Genomic DNA, 23,791 nt, shown 5'->3' on the forward strand with positions numbered 1-23,791 from the left:
ATATCTCCTTAAACCATACTTAATCTAAATAAAAACAATAACTAGTATTTTTGCCTACAATACTCAACTCCCCTTCATACAACCAGAATGTACTAACATTCTCCAGCATAAGGTGCAAGTCCTTGGGTAATATGCACTCTTAAACTTGATATCTTATATTTAAATACTACAGTGTGAAGTTAATACAACTTACGTCATATAAGGGGATAAGTTAGGGGAAAAAAAACAAAGATATTTGCTTTATATATATATACAAACATACTCATAACAAAACAAGGAAGAAATATTCATAACCATTACAGTTCTCGTTTCTGTAACCAGTCACATGGTTGAAGCTCTTATTTATAACTACCTTCTCCCACTACCCACAACATATTCCCTTTACCCTCAGCAAGCACCTCCCAGCTGGCCATGTTTCTTTCCCTGGTGGGGTTATCCAGACCTTCATTCCTGAAGTTTTTGGGCCATTAGTAGTCCTGCCTGGATTGGATTGTTGCAGTTTTCCATTTACTTTAATCACAGGGCATGGTAGTACTAAGAGATATCCTAGGGGGTTATCCTGTATTCCAGGCAAACTCTTCTTTACCTCCAATGTGTAGTAGCAGTCCTGTTTCACCTTGACAATCAGGATCAATCATCCCAGCCAGTACAGTAATTCCCTTCTTTGCTTGTTGATTCAGAGGCATGAAGAGGGTACTAAAGTGCCCGGATGGCAGTCTTAACTTCCAGTTCTATGGGATTGTTATTGTTTCTCCTGGTGGAAGCACTGCTCCTTTTGGAACTAAGATTTGTAGTCCAGGAGAGCTTAAAATGGCAGAGACAGGAAGCAAAACTTTTTCTAGCGAACACTAAGGGTAATACTGACTGGTACCACTCCAATTTCCACCCCTTGATTCCTGAATCCTGGCTATGGGAGAAACAGCACCATTGAGTGGATGCTGATTTAGAGCATACAAGCCTCCTGGAGAACATTACCCCAGCCCTGCAATATATTGCCAACTAGTTAGTGCTGTAATTGAGTCTTTGAAAGGCCATTCCACTGGTCTATCAATTCACCTGCATCAGGATGATGGGGAACATGATAAGAACAGTGAATTCCATGAGCATGTGCTCATTCCTGCACTTCATTTGCTGTGAAGTGGGTTCCATAATTAGAAGCAATGCTGTGTGGAATACCATGATGTTGATTGAGGCATTCTGTAAGTCCAGGGATGGTAGTTTTGGCAAAAGCATTGCATGCAGGAAAGCAAACCCATATCCAGCATATATGTCTGTTTGAGTTAGAACAAAATGCTACTGCCTTCCATGATGGAAGTGGTCCAGTGTGGTCAACTAGCCACCAGGTAACAGGCTCATCACCTTGGGGAATGGTGCTGTATCAGTGCCTGAGTGTTGGTGTCTGCTGCTGACAGAGTGGGCACTCAGCAGTGGCTGTAGCCAAGACGGCCTTGGTGAGTGAAAGTTCATGTTGCTGAGTCCATGCATAACCTCCATCTCTATCACCATGGCCACTTTGTTCTTGAGCCTATTGGGCAGTGACAGTAGTGCCTGGGGAAAGAGGCTGACTGGTATCCACAGCAAGGGCCATCTTATCCACTTGACTATTGAAATTGCCCTCTTTTGGAGTATAGCACACCTCTTCTTGGGGCCTTTTGGGACTTAGTCTAGTTATAGGTCTGAAAAAAAGAGGGGTGGAGGAGTGGGTCATGAGAAGAATTGGAATTATCTTGCAAGCCAACTATCTCAGGGCATTCCATTGCAGTTTCATCTGGTGAAACAAAGATTAACCTTTTCAGACAGGAATGAAGACTGTTTCCTCAGGGGAGGTGGCTACAGGTTTATCAGACACACCAGGTTTAATCTGTTTGGTGGAGGTTGGATGGCAGATTCCTCAGGGCAGACCATTATAGGTTTATCTGGCAAAAACTAAGAAGAATCTAGGGTTTCAACTTCCCCACCGCCATCAACCCATGTCCCCATTCCAGTATTCAGGGTCCCACTCCTTTCCAGTCAATGCCTTTACTTTAACAGCAGACACCCTGCAAGGTTGGAAATTTAATTTACATTGTGATTCAGCCATTTGCACAATAAGACTCAGGGTCTGGTTCTCAGACTAACTCAAGTCTGTAACTACACAAAAGAAGAGTTTCTTTCAGGGCACACAGAAACTTTCACATCCTTCATGCAGTGCTTAAGTCGGGAATTTGAAGACTTGAGCTTTCTTTTATAACTGTATCCAGCGTATTTATGAACAACCAGCCAACATCATATCTTTTAACTCCACAAAACTCTGTTAAGGTGTTAAAAACACTCTCACCCAGAGCCTTGCTTCTTTTTATTTGAGTAGCCATATCTAGTGGTCATGGTTTGTGTACTCCATTGCCAGCTCACACCATGGACCATCAGTGCCATTTTGATTGCTGGAAAGAGAGTCATTAGTGTCTTTGAATCTAGTAAGATTAGAGATGAATTCCAAAAACCCCAGAACCAGTTCAGAAATCTCATTCTTAAAGGATTCTATTTCTCAGGAACCTCTACCAGTACCAAAGCTTTATTAGTCCGCGTTCTCTAGGGAAACAGAACTGACAGGAGATGTATATATAATGTAAAAAATTATGAGATTTTTATAAGAACTGTCTCACAGACTGTGCAGATGGACAAGTCCAGATTTTTTAGGGCAGGCACAATCTGGGAACTCCAACGAAGGGAGAATCTGGCTGGCTAATGTAGAGATGGGAATTCTGACTTCTGACGACTGAAATTGCTCTCCTAAGGCCTTCACCCGATTGAATGAGACTTTTCACATTGTTGAAGGCAGCCTCCTCAGTTGATTGTGAATGTTGTCAGCTATTGATACAATCTACTTACTGATGATTAAAATCCACAAAATAGCCCCACAGTAGCAGGCCAGTGCTTGCTTGACCAAACAACTGGACACTATAACCTGGCAAGTTGACACATGAACTTAACCATCATAGATACAGAAGATGAACAGCATTATCAGCCAACTAGATATAATTGACATTTCTGGAAGACTATACCACCAACATTAGCATACACATTGTTTTCAAGAGCATTTGGAACATTCATCAAGATAGGCCATAAAACAAGTCTCAGATATTACAGCATTTAAATCATGCAAAATATGTTCTCTGGAAGAATTAAATTAGAAAAGAATAATGAAATGATCACTGGAAAACCCCCAATATTTGGAAATTAGACAACACTTCTAAGTAATTCAGTAGGTCAGAGAAGAAATCAAAAAGGAAATTAGAAAATACGTTGAAATGAATTAAAGTGAGAATAAATAAAAAATCATAGGATGACTCTAAAGCAGAACTTAGAGGAAAATGTATACCCTTATATATTTATATTAAAAGAACTTTTAAATAATCCAGGCCTCCACCTTATGAAACAAAAAAGAGCAAATTAACTCAAGATAATTAAAAAGAGTAAAAATTAATAAATGAACAAACAGTAGAAAAAACAATGAAACAAAAGTTTGTTCTTTGAAAAGAGCAATAAAATCGATTAAACTAGCTATAGCTAGTCTGATCAAGAAGAAAAAGTAACACAAATTACCAATATCACATAAAAATAAAAAATAATAAAAATAAATGCCTATAGACATTAAAAGCATAATAAGGGAATAATAAAAACAACTTCATGCCAATAAATTAGATTATTTAGATAAACAGGATAGATTCAGATATTCTTCAGGAACATAGACATAAAAATATTTAAGAAAACATTAACAAATTGGATCCAGCAACATATAAAAGGATAATACATATGACCGAGTAGGGTTTATCCCAGGAATGCAAGGTTGGTTTACATTTGAAAATCAATTAGTGTAGTTTGCCATATTGAAGAATAAAAGAGGAAAACTGAAGTGGGAGGACTCACTTCTGATTTCAAGACTTAAAAAGCTAGTAATCAAGATGATACAATATTTGGCTTAAGAATAGACTGGCAATAGACACTCATATGTATGGTCACTTGATTTTTGACAAAAGATGCAAAATAATTCAATGGATGAGGGATAGACTTTTCAACATATTGTGCTGAACAACTGGATATGGGGGTGGGGATCTTAATCTTGACCTTTTCTGAGACCATATACAAAAATTAATTCCAAATGGATATTGATCAAAGTGTAAAAGGTAAAACTCCAAACTTTCTAGAAGACTACATTGAAGAAAATCTTCATGACCTTCAGGTAGGCAAAGATTTCTTAGGATGCAAAGAGTAGTTACCATAAAAGAAAAATTTGTTAAATTGAATTTAAAAATTCGAACATCTGCTCTTTAATATATGCCATATAAGAAAATTAAAAGACAGGTTACAGACAGAAAACATTCTGTCATAGGACATGTATCAGTATATATAAAGGCTGCATAAACTCAAGATAACTCAATTTTTTAAAATTGACTAGAGATTCAAATAGGCACTTCAAATAAGTAGATATGCCAGTGTCCAATAAGCACATGAAAAGATGCTTAACGTCATTAGTCATCAGAGAAATGCAAATTAAAATCACAGTTGGCTCCCACTAAACACCCACTAGAACAGCTAAAATTAACAAGTTCTTCATTATCAGCTATTGGAGAAGTTATGGAGCAGCTGGAATTCTTACATTGTTGGGAATGCAAAATGATTCAGCCACTTTGGGAAGCTGTTTGGCATTTTATGATAAAGGTAAACATGCTGTTCTGTATGGCCAGCAACTCTACTCCTAGTTATTTACTCACAAGAAATGAAAACATATTTCTACAGACTTATTTATGCAGAAACATTCATAGCTGCTTTTTTCATAATAGCCCAAAACAAGAAAATCTCAATATCCCTCAACAGGCAAATTGATAACAAATTTTAGTGTATCTGTTACTACTCAGCGGTAAAGATGAATCAGTCTGTTGATTCAGTCTGTTGATGGAAAAATACTTGAACAATTCTCAGAAACATTATGCTAGATGAAAGAAACCAGACACAAAAGAGTACATACTGTATGACTTTGTTTACATGAAATACCAGGGAATGTATGTCTCATTTATGGTGATAGAAAGTAAATCTGTGATTGCCTGAGGCCAGGAAGGGGAACTCCAAATGGGTACATTTTTGTAAATAATTTGTATCTCAATAAAGTTTATTTTTAAAATTAATAAAGGAATGATCCTTTTGTAGGAGGAAAATTTAGCCCCTTTTATTACAAGCACTTTGTAAAAACACTTTAACTTCTTTATGTTTTATTTGTGTAGCATAGTTTTCCTTAAAGTCCATCATATAAATGAGATTCAGTTCTTGCCTTAGTGGGACTTAAGATATACTACTGTGTAGGAAATAGAACTTTGGGGCCAGGTGGACATACAGCTTGCTCGTAGTTGAATATATGCTTGTTATTTCATCACACTGAGCTATAGGTGTCTCATGCATAAACTGCAGATAGATAATGATGCCTATCTCCTAGAGAGTCTGTACAGGTTAAATGAAATCCTATATTAAGTATCTAGCTAAAGTGCCTTCACATAGTAGGCGTTAAAGGTATAATAAGAATAGTTTTCTTCCCAGCACAGTTGAATTACCTAAACTGCATTTTCAAATAGTCCTCTTAAAGTTTAATTAAAATACAAAGAGTATCCCTTTTCTTACTTCAAAGCATTTTTAGAAAGGTTTTTGAGTTTGAAGCCAAGTAGAGAAAAAAGGAAAAAATCTCTGTAAAACTTGATCTCAAACCATTTTCCAGCATGCTGTCATAAAGAGCTTTAGATTCATGCTGTTTCCCCAGCCATGAATGGCCTACATACTTTCCATTTCTCCAGATTTTATCCGTACTACTAGCCTAGTGATTTGTTTGACTCATCTTTTCTATGACACTCCTTGGCCCTTTTCATATTCTGATCTTATTGTTCATATATTTTTTGTTGGTTATTCAGCACCTGTTTCCTGGCTTTATTGATAGTTATCTTTTCAAATGTCTTAGGTCTCTTTCACCTTACGGTTGGAACTGTCTCAAATGCTTTTTACCAACTAACCAGAGTGGTTAAGACTTACAATTTGGAGTCATATATGGGTTTCAATTTCGGCTTGCCAAATTGTTATGGGACTATAGGCAAGTAACTTAACCTCTCCAAACCTCCGTTTCCTCATGTGTAATATAGAAATAACATGCCTATTTCATTATTTTAAAAGTTTAAATGAGAATGAGTGGAAAGTGCTTGACACATTATACGTTCAAATAGTTACTGTTTTGGTTGATTAATTTATACTGATTTTGACTTCAGTTTCCAGGAATACGGATCTACTGGAGCAGCCCATGCTGATAGTGAATATGAGAGAAGAATGATGTCTGTATATAATCACGTTTTGGAGGAGGTGGAATCACTCAGTCGGAAATATACCCCCGTTTCTTACATGGCAAGTGGTATTTGTTTTATTGAGTTTTTATTATGTTAAAGTGGATATTTATGCAACCCTGGCACTTCAAGATAAAATGCCAGTGCCTGTGTTCTCATCTACAAAACAGTATTCATTTAGTAACTAACCTTATCACATCATTGTGAGGATGAAATGAAATAATCCGTATTGGCTGCCACATAGTCACATTAGCAAAATCTGTTCTACCAGAATGCAGATAAAATTTTTCTTTTTTAACAATTTAACCAAAGTAGTAATGGTTCTCAGTCCTGGTTATATTTTAGAATCACTTTGAGAGCTTTTTAAAAAATACATCAATAGCCCAGCTCCACACAGACCAATTCACTCAGAATGTCAGGTTGAGGCCCTGTGTCTTAGTTTGTCAGGGTGCTATGACAAATCCCACACAATGATTTGGTATAAATAATGGGAATTTATTGGCTCACAGTTTTGAGGCCAGGAGAAGTCCAAAATCGAAAGCCTCAGCAAGGCATTTTTTTTCCTCAAAGTCTGTAACATTCTGGTTCTGGCTGCTAGCGATCCTTGGGGTCTGTTGGCCTACATTCTTGCCTTGTGTCACGTGATAATGCCCTCTCTTCTCTTCTGGGTTCCATCAGCTACTGACTTCTGGCTCCTCCTCATGGCTTTCTCTTCATAAAGCTTCCAGTAATCTGATTGACCTACCCTGGTTCAGTTCACCGACCTCAACTTAAAAGTATCTTCAAAAGGCCCTATTTATGATGAGGTCACACACACAGGGTCATGGATTGAGATTAAGAGCATGTCTAAATTGGTACACAGTTAAACTTAACCATACCCAGGCATTGGTACTTCTAAAAGCTCCCAGTGATTCTGTCATGCTACCAGGGTTAAGAACTGCTGGCCAATTGGAACAGAAAGAACTGGGCTTGTTTTCTGACTGACAATAAATCAGTTTCTGCCAGATGATGATATTAATGTTTTTTAGTGTACTTTCCATCTTTTAGCCTACCGAATCTCTGCTGTCTTTGACGCTGTTGAGCACTCCCTGTTTATCAAATCTTCTCCCCTGAATTCCCAATCACAGGACAGACTGACACATCCTTACCCAGACGTTCTTCTCCCTGTCTGGCCATTCACCAGTCTTCTTTAAACTTTACACTTCAGAGAATTTCTCTTCCCCTTCCCATGAGTTAGATGCTTGTACTTCCTATAGCTCTTTCCTGGCTTCTGCTCTTCTTCATTCTGTACTGTTACCATTTATCAAATTTTTGAAAAGAAATTGGCAGGATGTGTTAAAGAGTCAGATTGGAATTAAGGAAGGGTACATTCCGTGACATACTGCTTTTTAATAAGATTGCCAATCTGTATTAGTTGAGTTGAATTGATACAGGGCAATGTGACACTGAGATTGATTGCTAAGAGAGATTGTAAAGACTGTCTTTGAAGGACATGCACACATCTCTGTAAAACAGTGATAAAATTATTTTTATATCCCTATCAGCTCTACCCTATGAAATTAAATATTACCAAACATTAACTTTAGTGTAAAGGAGTTGAATCCATTAAATATAATGGAGACAGAGAGAAGATTTGCCCAAAGAGACACAAGACAAAGAAAAGAGCCCTAGGTTCATTCAGAACCAGGTTCAAATTCTGGCTCTGCCTTTCAGCATTCTGTGACTTGAAATAAACTTAATATCCTTTTCTATAAAATGGAAGTAATACCTACCTCATGGGGTTACTGTGAAGTTTAAAGGAAATAATGCATATTGCCTGGCACATAAGGAGTGGTAGTAAATGTCAGTTCCCTTTTTCTCCCTTCCCAAATTGTTTTTCATAGATATGATACCTTTTAAGCACCAAATTCAATGCAAGTATTTATTGAATCCTAGGAACAGAAAAATGACAGTGTCTTCCCTTAAGATGTTCACAGTCTGGTAAGAAAGGTTTTATAAACAAATCAACATAATAGAATATGTGTGCAGTAATAGAGTTCTGCACATGGTAGAGCTATAGCACAGAAAAGGAACTGGGTAACTCATGTCAAAAGATGGGGGAGGGGAGATAAGGGGAAATGGGGTCGTGGTACAATTCTGAGACCAGATGTCTTCGAATATGAGTTTTCCAGGCAGGTAAGAAGGGATAGGGAATTTCATGCAGACAACAAGGTGTTCGAAAGCAGAGGCTTGCAATAGCATGGTGTCTTATGGGAATAGTGTATTATTGCTACAACATGGAGTATAGTCTTGGGACTAGAGAGGTGAGACTGGAGAGGGGTAGGCATTTGCCAGATAACAAAAAGCTTTGTACACAGTGTTAAGGAACCTGGATTTTATTCTATAGGCACTGGGGAACTTTTTAGGAACTTTAAATGGGTGGGAGAGGGAAGAGGTTAAGATACAATGGTATGTTAGTAAGTTATGTGTACACAGAACTTGGAGGGCATGAAATTAAAGGAATGAAGAGTGGTTACAAGGCTTTTGCAGTAATCCAAGATAAGAACCAAATTAATATAATGGTAGTAGGAATGAGAAGAATAGATATATTTGAAAGATATTTAGGGGCAATATTTTCATTAGATGACTGCTAGGTTTCCAACTTGAATGACCAAGTGCACAAGTGGCTGACCCTTTACTGAGAAAGAGAATATAGAGGGATGGTAGAAGATGATGAAGTTTTCATTTTGAGGCATGTGGTCTAGTGAAGCTGTCTTATAAGCAGTTGGATAGTAGATCTTGTGTCAGAAGAAAAGATTGGCTGGGATGCAATGTAAGGTCATCACAGCATAAAGGTTCTTAAAGTCTTAGGGGTAGAGGAAATTGCCTGTGAAAAACATACAGATGGAGAAGAAAAGATGGCTACGGGAAAACATCAACATTTTAAGGAAAAAAACAAAAGAAAAGGATCTTAGGAAAGAAGATGGAGAAGGAAAGAATTTTAAAAGTAAGGGCAGGGACCATTAAATGGAATTTCAAGTGTGTGGTCTGCATTATCAGATGTCACAGAGATATAAAAAAATACATAACTGAAAAGTGTCTCCTGTATTTGACAATTCAGAGAGTGTTGGTGATGAGTTAGTTTTGCTGATTTACTAATCGATAATTTGTAATTTCACATCTCCAGGCTGTTACATTTTTTTTCCTTTTTTAAAGTACCTTTATTAAAAGTGGTTAAGTACACAAGCTATTTGTGTTTGATTTTTTGAATTTTGTGACTATATGAGTTTAATGAGTGTTTCAGAGTTAATGTGCTTTTTTGGTAATTGTTTGGAATAAAGTTTGCTTGTTTTGTTTGTTTGCTCTTTTTTAAAAATGTGTCTTCTTTGTTCTTCTCTTACGGTTGGGTAGTTTCTTATTACTAGCACTTTTTGTGTGTGTGTGGTAAATTAGTCTGTTAGTTTTTTCATTGATAAAACATGGAGCACACAACCTTGGCTCTCAGCAACCTCACCTGGGGACTTGGTAGGTAGAATAATCCTGTTGATCCATCTTGTTTGGATTCCATATAAATTAATTTTCTGGATAGCTTACCTACAAAGCATTTTGTTTTTTAAAGGTTTTTCTCAAATATAATAAACTTTCCTCACTGAGTACCTGATAAGGACTTGTTTTTGGTAAGGGAGCAATTGCCACATAATGCCTTCTAAAATTCCAATTTGAGGTAGTAATTCATAATGAGAAGCTGTAATATCCCTAAATTTACATTTAGAATTGATACAAGGGGGTGTTTACTGTTGCTGGTGAAATGGCCATTTATAGCAGACATAACGCTCTGGACAGTAGAGTGAGGGAAGCATGTAGACAGCATTACTCAAGGTGTGACCAGAATGGATCCTAGGAGATCTGCACAGCTGCAGAGACCTCAGTCCTCCCAGAGACTGGCTCCCATCTTAATCCATTTACCATCTGAAGTTGTCAGTTAGAGAAATTTTTCCCCAGATGAATGTACCACAAATTGAATGGCTCAAAGCAAGAGAGATTTACTTTCTCTCATTCCTGGAGACCAGAAGTTCCAAATGAAGCTGTCAACAAGGCCGCACTCCCTATGAAAACTCTCAGGGAGGATGCTGCATTGCCTCTTTGAGCTTCTGATGGCTCCTGGTAATCCTTGGTGTTCCTTGACTTGTAGATGCATCAGTCCAGTCAGATTGTTACTTTTAAGAGTAATCTGCTGACAGATGTACCTATAGAGGTGTGCCCAGAGTGCTAGTTGCTTCAGAGCTAGTCCAAGTATTACAAGTGGAGAATTGCAAAATATACGTCCATTCTTTTAAAAGGTAAAAGGGTGACTATCTGACGAGAAACAGCCTGGGGTCATTTGTGGTCCTCCAGGTCCACCTTTTAAAGATATTTTTCTCCTTAAACACTATGGTAACATTAAAGGCTCCACAGGTATAGTATGATTCTGCAAATGCTTCCCAGATTTCTAGTTACAGCAAGATTAATAGTGCACATTTGTAGTTTTACTTCTTCTTGAAAGTACCATTTTTTGGTGGAATTTTAAATTTTGTTTTTATTTGATGTGTTTTTCTTTTTTTCTCCAGCACACAGCATGCCTCTGCAATGCCATCATTGCTTTGCTGAAAGTTCCTATTTCATTTCAAAGATATTTTTTCCAGAAACTGCAGTCTACCAGCATTAAGGTATGATAAGAAGAATGTTAAGGTGAATGTCAGTTAAAAGCTTAATTATGATCTCAAGATAATGAGACATAGCTCTACTTCAGTATTTGACATTTGCTTTTGAAAAAACTTATAACCTCTAGTTGTAAGCCTTTCTTTTATCAAGTGACTTGGTGAAGAGGGTGAGATTTGGAAGTTAAACTCTCTCCCTTTTTAACTGTCAATTCAAATGCAGTGAGACATTTGTTACCTGGAGTTCTGTCCCTTACTCATAACTCTAAGAATAAGTTGAGTAGTTGTCATCATAGTTACTTATAAGATTCTTGAACTGAGTCCATAGCTGATAAACCTATTCATATTCAACTTAGAATTAATCAAGTCCAGTAAAATATCACCAGTTCCACCTCCTAAGCACTTTTGCCTTTAAATAACAAGTTTGAGGAGCTGGCCTCTCAGTAGAACTAGTATTTTTAAATGTTTCAGCCACTCAGAATTCCAAAGCTATTTTTGGTTCAAAGAATGTAATTGTTGGGAAAGGGTAAAAATTGTCATTTCTGAAATTTCCTGGATTATCCCTGTCTGTAAATGTCTTCAGTGCACTTTTGCATCCATTTGAATGCTTTTGATTATAAATAATACAGTACCCCATTTCAAAACAACATAAAAAATAAGGAAAATAGATTAGCTAAGAAGTCCTATGATAGTCTCCAGGGATGACTTAATTTAGTGGCTCAAGAACATCATCAAAAGACCCAAGTTTTTTCCATCTATTCATTCAGCAAAATTGAGCTTTCTGTAACTGCAGTATTAGGTATTTGGGTTTTCAGTATGTTTTTAAAGAAAAACTAATGAGAGATTTTAAATGTCATTTGATTCATCTGAAGAAATTGACTTGATACTGTGGTGACCTGATTGTATAAACAATCCTGGAATTTTAAGTTCATTTGTATTCAAATTTAGTCTACTTAAGATTTCTTATCTAAGACCAGAGAAACATCAACTGAACTTGAAATTTTACACAGTGTATTTCCCTTCGGGAAGCATTTCAGTGTCAAAAAAATGCCCCACCACAAAAATTGGGAGAACAGTGTACCCTCATTTTTCTCTAATCCTCTTTTGTCTTCAAATAGAACTGAGAGTTGGGGTAAAAAGCACCCATGTCTGGTTAGTCCCCGCACAGTCATGCCGTCAGTATTTTGTGCATGTTGTGTGTGTGTGTGTGTGTGTGTGTGTGTGTGTGTTTTAACTTGTAACCAGTGTTTACCACAAACATGTTTGTTGGAAGGATGCTTATTCTTGGATGTTGACATTTATTTTAATGTTGGTATTCTAGCTTGCTCTGTCACCATCCCCCCGGAACCCTGCAGAGCCTATCGCTGTCCAGAATAACCAGCAGCTGACGTTAAAGGTAGAGGGAGTAGTTCAGCATGGATCTAAACCAGGACTCTTCCGTAAAATTCAGTCTGTCTGTCTGAATGTTTCTTCCACACTACAAAGTAAATCTGGACAAGACTACAAGGTAATTTAGAAAAGAGGCAGAATTGTGAAGCTGATTTTATCAACTCAATGATGAAAGTTTTCCCATGTTTTTCATGGTTAAGCAGATGGCAGTTATACCTCCAATGGGATCAAATGAACATAAGTTAAAAGCACATACAGGATCTGAGCAGGCTGATAAACAATACTTCTCTTTTCTCATCCTGAGTTCAGAAAAATTTGATAAAGAAACAAACTTCCAGGCATACAGAGGTCAAAATTTGAGTTTATTGCTTTTAGGGGCTGTCAAATAACCTGGCTTAGATCCTTGACAGCAGGGACTTCCAAACCTTATGCCTCTGAATTGAACTTTCCTATCCAATCTCAGCCTGTACATGAGAGCCTGCCCCCATAAAACTTTTGACAGGGAAGAGCACCTTGATACCCAAAGAAAAAGAGAAGGTTCTTCTTCCTGTCCTGAAATTTGCCAGTCAGAAGAGCTCACCTCTTCCCCTAGAGGCCAGTACTGTTAAGCTGATGAAAGTTTGCTCCACATGGAAGGAAGTATCAAGAGTGGGGAATGTGTGTCCCCAGCCCATCCCACAAAAAAGCACTCATCTGTTTTTCTGTTTTAAATAAATTCTAGTATTTTCAAAAAGAAAGTATATGGTAGCATTGATATGTAGTCAGATAAAATAAAACCTTTCCTTAATGGTATAACCATAGGAATTTGCTGTTTTGAGAAGTCACGAGGTAGGCAAATATTAAACAAAGACTGGCTTACTTTGTTAGCCAAAGCTAAGATTCTGAACTTACACCCATGAAATACCAATGTTCCAAATATAGAATTCTCTTTCTTTAAACATCTTCCAACTCCCTGGTGGTTTATCCACAGTGAGTGGAGCAAGGGAACAAATGCATAGTTGTATGAGCAGAATTGTTCAAATGCCCAAATTGGCTATATCCAGGTTTATTATCGGCCTGCCTTCACGGAACTCAGGTCATATAGTAAGGAAAGAATATCAGTGATGATATTAAAAGAACAGCATCTAGTTCTCTTCAGAGTTTTTAATCTAAAAAGCCAAGGGAAGGTCTAGTTTAAGCCACCAGTACTTTCTTTACTTTGGTAACATAATCTCTCTGGGACTCTGTCAACTCTCTTATAAGGCTCAGCCTTCATTCTTTCTCTTCCTCTCTTCTTTTGACTTCCATAACAAAGCATGGTGCTTTATATAGCCATGCAGTAAAAAATTTGGTGAATTTATTTAAATGATACCAACTAGTGTTTATTGAGCATTTGCTGTAGAGTACAACTTTTAAAGTTGAGTCATCTCCATTGTTAGAGAAGGTTGTAATGAGAATTTATATAGTTAAACTTATCCCTGTCTTCACCTCTCTCCTCACTTTGAGTTTGCAATGACACTAAGCAAGATTTTCTTTGTGCCTTGTATATAATGATTTCTACTGTTAAGAAAATATCATTCAAACCTAGAAGTTGTGGTCTTCTGTTTGTTGACTTAACCCTCAAGAGGCATTGGTTAAAGACAAGAAGCTGGCATAATAAGCCATCTAGCACCTGATAACTTTGTAATGTTAGTGATTTTGCAGCCATCCATTCAGGATGATCAGACTGCCTAAGCCTGTTCCTCCACCTTTTAAGGATGTTCTTGTTTAGTAGGCATATTCTCTAGGGAAATTTAAAAGCCCTACAGAAGTTGAAAGTGCTAAAAAAAATAACTTAAAAAAAATAACCTATATTATAAATAGATAATTCCAAGATCTTGTATTGGTTGGCAGTTTCATTAATGTTACAAGTAAATTCCTCTGGAAAACTGACTTAAAACTGCTTATTGAGTTACAAAGCTTCAGGGTAAATTTAATTACACAACAGAAACACTCATATAAACATAGAGCAATCTGATCAAATATTCATTAAGATTACCTTCATGTGCATTCTCATAATAAGTCTGTTGACATGGTTCATCTTGGGCACAGATAAGAGTACACTAGCAGGTTTTATTCTGTTCTTTGAAGGACAAAGGCATGAGTTTCTGGGTAAGTAAATGAATGAGCCCATAAATCTGTTTTATAACATATCCAACTGCCATTCTGTACAAACCACTGTTCAAGTAAGCAGTGTACAGCTCTAAAAGTAATTTGTTAAGGGAGGGAGGAATCCCTACGTTATTTAAATAACTAATATAAAATCAGACTAGCGGGGGCGGGGGGAGAACCTAGCTTAAATTACTTAGTGTTTTGTTCTTTTTTGTCCCTTAGATTTTAAACTCCCTAAAATGGGTGGTTGCATTCTGTTTCTTCAGAACATCTCTTCACAGACTGAAGAAAGATGGGGATTGGAGATGGGGGCGAGTAAGCAAAGAAGAAAGACCAGCATACAAAGGGGCTGAAAAGGGCTTCGGGAGCTTGTTCTATCTATTCAAGGATAGTGTGGGCTCTGGAGTTAGCCTTCCTGGGTTCACATTCAACTCCACCATTCATTAGCTGTGTGACCTTGGAGAAATTACTTAATTCTCTGCCTCGGTGTACTCATTGGTAAAGCAAGGTATATAGTAGTAACTGCCTCTTGGTTGTTGCAAGGATTAAATAAGCACTAAGAACAGAGCCTAGTCTATAGTAAGCACTCAATAAATTGTAACTATTGTTATTATTTAACAATTCTTTCATTCCAGATACCTATTGACAATATGACCAATGAGATGGAGCAGAGGGTTGAGCCTCATAATGATTACTTCAGTACTCAATTTTTGTTGAATTTTGCTATCCTTGGAACACACAACATTACAGTGGAATCTTCAGTGAAAGATGCCAATGGTATCATGTGGAAGACTGGTCCCAGAACTACAATATTTGTAAAATCCCTGGAAGACCCTTACTCCCAGCAAATTCGCCTACAACAGCAGCAAGCCCAACAACCCTTACAACAGCAGCAGCAACGAAATGCCTACACACGGTTTTAACCATGCAATGAATACACTATTGACTTTAAAGGGACTGATCAAATTGGCAAAAATAATTTGCTTTTTTTATGAGTTAAGATATGAACATTATATGGAGCTTACTTATTCATTGATTTCTATAATGTAATGTTCTGGAAAATTATTTTTTACTTATAAGCTTTTGAGAATTGGGTTCCAAGCCAGAAAGATTTTTTCTTCATCCTTAAACCAAGTCTTTTACCTCATTTTAACATTTTCAGTGTTTTGTTGGTTTGTTTTAACTGTTGCTGGGCTTTTTCTTTCAAAAATGTAGTTACATATTTGGATCTTTGAATTAGTAAATCTGATTACTTCTCTACCAAAATACATCCTTTGCTGCCTGACACAGAGCTGAAATTCTGAGCTTGGCAACAGGAAGTTCTGATTAGTAGGTGTGAGATTTACTCCTAGTGGTAAAAACTAAGACCTTCCGTCAGTGGACTTGAAAGCATCCCTTTAAAATATCCAGTTTTCTCCTTTATGAGAGCATGCAATCTAGCAGGTTTGAAATAGCCTATTGGATTATTTCAACTATTTACCTATCGCCTCCTGTGCTAAAGCAATCTTAATTTATTGTTCTAGTGTTTAATTGTCCCAAAGAGCAGCTAGCAATTACATAGAAAGATTAGAGGTTAGTGATATCTTTGTTTTTTCTATTATGTATGAGGCTGTGTATAATACAGACTTTTTGCATTGTTTCTAAAAGTGAAAAAAATCACTCACATTTAATATCTTAATGTTTTAAGTTTCAGGTGAAGAAATGATCTTTTCCTTTGATTTGGTTTAGTTTTCTGCTTGATGAGTTGTGTAATATTGGACTTGATTGTCTAGTAAAAACAATCTACTTTATAACACAACCTCAATTAGTTGGGATGCTCAGGGAATAGAGTTTTCTGGTTAACCAGAAAACTCCTTTTTATCAATTTCAATACTGGCTGTAAACCATTATAAAGTATAAAAATATACTTGCTTGTTTTAACACAGTATACTAGGTATAATTTAACCTTTCTTTTCTTAATTTGGGATCATTTAATGCTTTAGAGTCATGATTTCTAAGTATCAGGGATCATAGGCTTGCAGAGATTGATAATCCAGGCAATTAGGCTGCATCCTAAAAGGAAGTAAGGCACAGTCCCTGGAAGTTTCTTTTTTAAATGAATGTCTCAACTTATTTTGCTTGTGTTTTTCTCTTCAAAGTTGATGCTGATTCAAAGGAGGATAGGGTTTAAAAGAAAATGAGTGCCTTTCTTCTCATCACGTGTCCTCTAGGAGTGAGAAGTAATTGGAAACTCAGGTTCCTCCAAGATCACTTGGCTTTATGAGCTACTGACTCAGTGCAACACACTTTACTGCCAATGGCCAGAACATTGTCATAAATCCTGTGTAAATCTCCTGTCTGCTGTGAATGACATCCCTTTAGATGTGGCCCAGTTGTACACAGTGTACAATCTCTATAATCAAAACAGCATCTGGGAACATACGCCTTCGGAAAAACTGCTGGAGCCATGTGGAGGATGCGTGGAGAGCCTCTTGCCCTTTTACTGGGTGTAGAAAGATCTGAATCAGAAAGCCTAGGTTCTACTTTCGGCTCTGAGAAGTTAGCTCTGTGATCTGGGGCAAGTCACCTTATCTCTCTAGACCGTAGTTTCCTTGTCTATAAAATGACTGAGTTGGAACAGATTTCTTGACTCTAGTCTAGAGTTTTATTATTAGATGACTGAAAGATTAAAGATGACCCCCAAAAAAAAAAAGTTCTTAAGTTGGGAAAAAGACTTTATTTTTTCTTTTCTTTTCTTTTTTTTTTTTTTTTATTAGGTTATTTTCAGAATGAAATTTTACAATGTGGGTTTCAAGTTTCTGGTGCTGTTGTTTCAAGGCAGAATTCTCCAGGAGAAGGGTAGCAAATCTTGTAAGCCACCAATTCCCCTAATCCCCTTTGAAACCTTCCCAAATTTTATTTTTTTTAAAAAATAGATTTTCATAGCTGTGGTTATAAACTCTGATTTGGTATACTACAAAGCCCCTGACACAAACTTAAAAAGGAAATACTAGAATTTAAAAAAAAAAAAAAATCCAAAATCCAGCCAAAGTAGTTCAGAGTATGAAGAAGACTATCAAACAAAAAGACTAAATTTTTTATTTCAATATATCCATTAGATGCAGGATTGAAACTTTGTCTGATTTTATGTTTGATATTATATCTACCACATTTTTGGCATAAATTGTTAAACAATTATGTGAGGTGGAGGGAAACTGTAAAATTTCAATACTAGGCTAATGAGTAAAAAGAAAAAGAAATAAAAGTGCAGCAAAGAAAGATAAGCATACTAACTATGAAGTGAACAAGTTCCCTGAATTAGAACTATGAATAATAAAGGGTTCTGGCTGATGAAATCTAGGAAGACAGGACTAATTTCCCAGTGTTTAGTGACTTTGCAGTGTAACAGGGTAGTTAACAGCGCAGCCACTGGAGCCTCACTGCCCAGCTTCGTATCTTAGCTCTACCTTTGTGACTATGAACAAATTGCTTAATCTCTATGCTTCAGTGTCCTCATTCCCATAAAAGTACTTCATGGGGCAAGTGTGACATTTAAGTGAGTTAATATAGAATTTATATTATGTAAAGCACTTAGAAGATGCCTAGCACGTAATAAGCAAATATATAAATGTTTGCTATTATTATTATTACTACTACTATTATTATCTTCCCTGGTATTATTTTTCATAATGTTGGATCAGTTCATGATCTTGCCATTTTATTTATTCCAAGTAAAGTTACCTTTTCTCTGCTACTAAAAAGCTATCATCCCTCATCTTCAATTTGAATATGTTGAGTAATAACAAAATAACTTTAATGGCGACCTAAACAAAATGGAATTTCCATCTACCACAGTGCTGGAAATCTTATTTAATTAAGTACTTAAAGATAAATATACAAAGAAAATCATGTAAAATACTTTCTAAAGCTACTGATCACCTCCAATGCTAACAGCAATAGTAGATTGACTATTTAGAAATTAAAGTACTATTGTATTCCAGCTAAAACTAAAGAGATCTTCTGACAAGAACTTGCAGGTAAACAAACGAAGATGGCAGATAATTTGCAACTAGAGGCTGTAAATCACTTTTCACATTAAGACATGATCCAGAGAACAAACCAACCAAGCAAGATTCTTAGTCAAGGATCCCAGAGATGCCAGTTTAAATCCATTTATAAGACTTCACTTGCCATGGATCTTAGTTCACTTGATCTTTCTGTGCCAAGATCTCCCAGCACTACATTAAGAATAAAAGGATTCTTCCACTTGATAAGTAGTTTATTCAGTGCTGTCCAATAGAACTTTCTTTGATGATAGAAATGTTCTGAATCTGTGCTGCCCATTAACAGCCACCAGCCACATGTAGCTGTTGAGAACCTGAAACATGGCTAGTGTGATTGAGGAACTGAATCTTTTGTTTGATTTTTATTCATTTAAATTTAAATGGGCTTTTGTGGCTACTGTCTATAGAATTGGGGAGTACAGGGAGTGAAAAGAAATGAGGACTCACTGTTATTATCTTAGAACCTAGGTAACCCTTAAGTAGGTTTCTAGAGAAGAGGGACTACATTCAAATTATTTGATGCACCAAAGGTTTTGGGTAGAAGAGTAGGTGGATATTAATGAGGATATTCAGAGTTTGTGTTTTCTTTGCTAATGGTAACACAGTGCTGTTGTTCAACCAAACACCTAGCTCTGTTTCCACAAATCCCCTTGTGTTTAGCCTTTATCAGTCACACAAACATTAAAAGTATGATGGGATGTAGTGAGAAGTCCAAAAGTCTGGTGAGTTGGCTTAGGTTTCCTACCAGCAGCACTTAAGCATGAGGTTATGGTCTTTTCATTTCTTACCCAAGAGCACAAGACCTTTACCACATGTGCTGTGTATTTTATTGGTTCAGTTGGAGCCAGTCCTTTATCCTATGGTATCCCCCAGTCTGAAGCACACTTTCCATGGGTAAATTTGATTTTGAAAGATAATTGGTATTTAAACCAAGCAAGTCATGGTTTCCTCCTTAAATGACACCAAAACCTGGAGCCATTGATTTCCATATTCTAGTGAATACTGATGTTCTAAATTTTCTTAGTTTTCTAATCTACTACAGTTACAAAACATTTCTCAGGCTGTATCTTTTTTCTTATTCCTCCCGCTTACTTGCTAAAATCTTCTAAAGCAGTTTTGCACAGTCAGGTTTGTTGTGCAAGAACCGTGTATCCCCTTTGTTTATTATGTAGGTCTGGCGAAAAACTGAAACTTGGTGAAGTGAGTTCACAGGATGTCTTCCTTATAGATCATGTCTATAGGTCTGGCTTTTGTATAGTGACACCTAACTGACAAACTAACACTAAAAATACTGTTTTATTGTTTCCAGGTAATTTTTTCTTAGTAAAATTATAAAGATGGAATAGTACCAATGAATTAGAACAATCAGGAAAACAAACATCAACCAAATACCCTTGAAAGTCAGGATGGGTTAAAGAAAATCAGGTATGCATAGAAGAAAAATTCTCTACCTCACCTTTCTCTGGTTTTCTTGGAGATTTCATTTGTGGGTTTTGATGAAGTTTAGTTGTGGCTATGAATCAAAAATATTTAAAATAGAGGATTAGGACAAATAAAGCAGAGCTAAATTAGACTGAAGAATTACGCGAAGTTAACAGTGTCTAGTTCTCCTGTTTCTCAAGAATATGGAAAGTAAAATAGGCTGTGCTGCATTGCTTTTTCCCCAATTGGAGGCAGTACAGCTAATGAAGCTTTTTTGCTTATGTATCTTCTCATCCTGGCAGCATGAAATTCTAGTGAGATGAGCAACATGATTATAATTGTTAACACTTATGACTCCTGCCTTGCCTTCTCTTTCCTATCCCACCCACCAACAAAGGCAGAGATCATGTGATAAGAACAATCAGCTCTGAGGTCTCCCTACTTGACAGGAGAAGTAAATTAAAGAACGGTAGAAATCAAAGTTGGGGTGGGGGGGAGCAAATGACAGAGAAGGACTTTTCTGGTGTGAGCCACACAATGCCAAGCCCTGAACAGGAAACTTACAGGGAGAGTCCTCAAGCAACTTGTAGTTTCATTTGATAGAAAAAGACCTCTATTTTGAAAGAATGTGGAGACAGCATTTAAAAAAAAAAAAAAAAAGACGCTATTGACAGCGCAAAAGAGTGCCATTTCTGAAATTCTAGTTGTATCCACTTCTTATATATATAGCATTCAGGGAAGAATTTTAGTAATTAGAAAACTGGTGATCATTTGGCGTTTTCTTCTTGCAGTACTTGGAATGCATGTGTCCCTTCTCGGAGAGCCTCTTGGCATAATCAGGGACAAAAGAACATTTGGAAAAAAGATATACCCCCAAAGTGTAAAGTAAATATCCAGTCTTGAAAAGGTAGCAGCTTACATTCAGAAAGAAATACTGTCTCATGTTGCAGAAACCGCTGCTGCTTCTGGCCAGGCTGTTGGATGACACAGATCTCTCAATGTCACATTTGGGGTACCAGGGCATTAGGAAGAAATAATCGTAATCATAAAACCACTTAAGCAACATCAGATCTGTCCTCTTAATAGTGACTGTGTCCCTTGGGATGCTCAAAAGCACATTAGCCCTGGCTAGAATTGTTCACTCAGGGAGTGCGTGCTCACCTGGAATCTCCTTGAGGGCCCTTACACTGAGAGCCCATGTGTCTATCCTTAGCATTACATCCCCCATTGCCTCACCCCATACATACCAGAAGTGGCTGACCAGCTAGCTGATGGAAAGAACTTTTCCTTCATCCAGAGCACCAAAGGTAACTTAGCTGACGTCACAGGGCACTGTAGCTCAGTCAGCAACATTTGTCTGAGCAGTGACGTCACAGGGCACTGTAGCTCAGTCAGCAACATTTGTCTGAGCAGGAGTTTGTGAATTTGGACACATTTCCCGGATCTATGCCAAAAGTAGGGCAGGCAGGAACACAATTTTGAAAATGAGTAACCTTTGATTGATTCACTAAATGTATATTGAATATCTACAGTGTACCAAGCACCAGGAATGTAATGATGGACAAGCTCCTTGGGGTCACAGTCCGTGCCACTTCCTCTTTTTGCACAGACCATGAAAAGGAGGGTGGTAATCCACTCGGCTTTGATTGCACTGGGTGAGCCTGAGTTTCATGTGGTTGACAGTTTTCACCAGTGAAAGAAGAAAGGAATGGGTTTGGAGAGGACCACTGGTCATCCTGTGCTATTCCCTGTGTGGCTCTTCAGAAAAGCTGTCTCCGCCTGAGTGTTCCCTCCTTCGGTATTTAGCCATCTTTAAAGTTTAGTAAGATTTTCCTTATACCCATCTAAACCCCTCACTGCAATTTTACACCTCCTGTTTCAATTTTGTGTTTGAGGGAGATGGCAAACTCTTTAAAACCTAGGTCATTAGGGAATAGATCTAATCAGAATGCTGTCTCCCCCAACCCCAACTACTACACACTGAAAAACCCATCTGTCCCTCCAGACCCAGCAAAAGCACCCTCGCCCTGACCCCTACCAAATGTGATATTTTGTATCCTGTGACTGATACCATAATCCAGGATGGTCAGTCTGCCTGGCCCTTGGGGCCAGCATAAATGTGGACAAATAAATGGTGGCTAATATTATCATGTCTTGTTAATAGGAACAAACAATTCTTTCCACTCTTACACCCCCCATCAGCCCCCTGGCTATTCTCTGAGTCTCAGTTTCTTCTCTCAACATCTCTCTGAGCTTTGGCTGCTTCATCCATGAAATAGGAATAATAACCACCCCACTGAAGAGTTGTGAGGAATAGTTGTGATAATGTGCACAAAGCCTGGTATTTGGCAGATGCCCACCAAATGTTGGTTACCTTCCCTGTCTTCGGTGGAGTGGCCAGTTTGGCTTAGTGGCCCAAAGAACAAATGAGAAACTTAAAGCCTTATCACTTACAGTGATGTTTCAAGTCATTTCAGCAAAAAAGGATGATGATCCAGGTCATTGAGGACCTAAAAGGGACTAAAAGTTCTTAGATTCAAGAGGAGTTTCTTCTCTTTTCTTGCGGGGAGGGCATTTCCACCTCCTAGGCTTCCCTAACTGCACAAAAGTCTTGAACCTTGGGGGTGGAAGAAATGGGAGAGGTGTAGCCAGCCCAGTGAGCCAACCCTGGCTTCTCTGTCATTCTTTCTGAGTCTTATTTAGTCAACTGCAAAATAAATGGGGTTATATCCAAAGTTAGTTTATGCTATCAAATCTATTGGACATAGCCCTATGGTAGGCTTATGAACACTTCAGACCTGATCTATCAGAACTGTTTCCCTCTAGAGCAAGGTTGTTTTTTTTTTTTTTAATCATCATTTTATTGAGATATATTCACATACCACGCAGTCATACAAAACAAATTGTACTTTCGATTGTTTACAGTACCATTACATAGTTGTACATTCATCACCTAAATCAATCCCTGACACCTTCATTAGCACACACACAAAAATAACAAGAATAATAATTAGAGTGAAAAAGAGCAATTGAAGTAAAAAAGAACACTGGGTACCTTTGTCTGTTTGTTTCCTTCCCCTACTTTTCTACACATCCATCCATAAACTAGACAAAGTGGAGTTTGGTCCTTATGGCATTCCCAATCCCACTGTCACCCCTCATAAGCTACATTTTTATACAACTGTCTTCGAGATTCATGGGTTCTGGGTTGTAGTTTAATAGTTTCAGGTATCCACCACCAGCTACCCCAATTCTTTAGAACCTAAAAAGGTTGTCTAAAGTGTGCGTAAGAGTGCCCACCAGAGTGATCTCTCAGCTCGTTTTGGAATCTCTCTGCCACTGAAGCTTATTTCATTTCCTTTCACATCCCCCTTTTGGTCAAGAAGATGTTCTCCATCCCACGATGCCGGGTCTACATTCCTCCCCGGGAGTCATATTCCACGTTGCCAGGGAGATTCACTTCCCTGGGTGTCTGATCCCACGTAGGGGGGAGGGCAGTGATTTCACCTTTCAAGTTGGCTTAGCCAGAGAGAGAGGGCCACATCTGAGCAACAAAGAGGCATTCAGGAGGAGACTCTTAGGCACAAATATAGGGAGGCCTAGCCTCTCCTTTGCAGCAACCGTCCTCCCAAGGGTAAAACCCACGGTAGAGGGCTCAACCCATCAAACCACCAGTCCCCCATGTCTGTGGTCATGCCAGCAACCATGGAGGTGGGGTAGGCGAATACCCCTGCATTCTCCACAGGCTCCTCAAGGGGGCACTACATCTCCTTTTTTT

General features: G+C 37.7%; 1 protein-coding gene across 1 annotated transcript in view; it reads left to right on the forward strand.

Moving 5' to 3' along the window:
• The window catches only part of INTS7 (integrator complex subunit 7), a 106,205-nt gene extending 89,324 nt beyond the window's left edge, over nucleotides 1-16,881 (forward strand). The window contains exons 17-20 of the mRNA XM_037824343.1: nucleotides 6,282-6,414; nucleotides 10,940-11,038; nucleotides 12,351-12,536; nucleotides 15,184-16,881. Coding sequence (XP_037680271.1) covers nucleotides 6,282-6,414; nucleotides 10,940-11,038; nucleotides 12,351-12,536; nucleotides 15,184-15,471 — 706 coding nt within the window. The 3' untranslated portion in view covers nucleotides 15,472-16,881. The remainder of the gene's footprint in view (nucleotides 1-6,281; nucleotides 6,415-10,939; nucleotides 11,039-12,350; nucleotides 12,537-15,183) is intronic.
• Nucleotides 16,882-23,791: the final 6,910 nt, after the last annotated feature.

The sequence above is a fragment of the Choloepus didactylus genome, chromosome 2 (assembly GCF_015220235.1).
Source record: "Choloepus didactylus isolate mChoDid1 chromosome 2, mChoDid1.pri, whole genome shotgun sequence".
Lineage (NCBI taxonomy): Eukaryota > Metazoa > Chordata > Mammalia > Pilosa > Megalonychidae > Choloepus > Choloepus didactylus.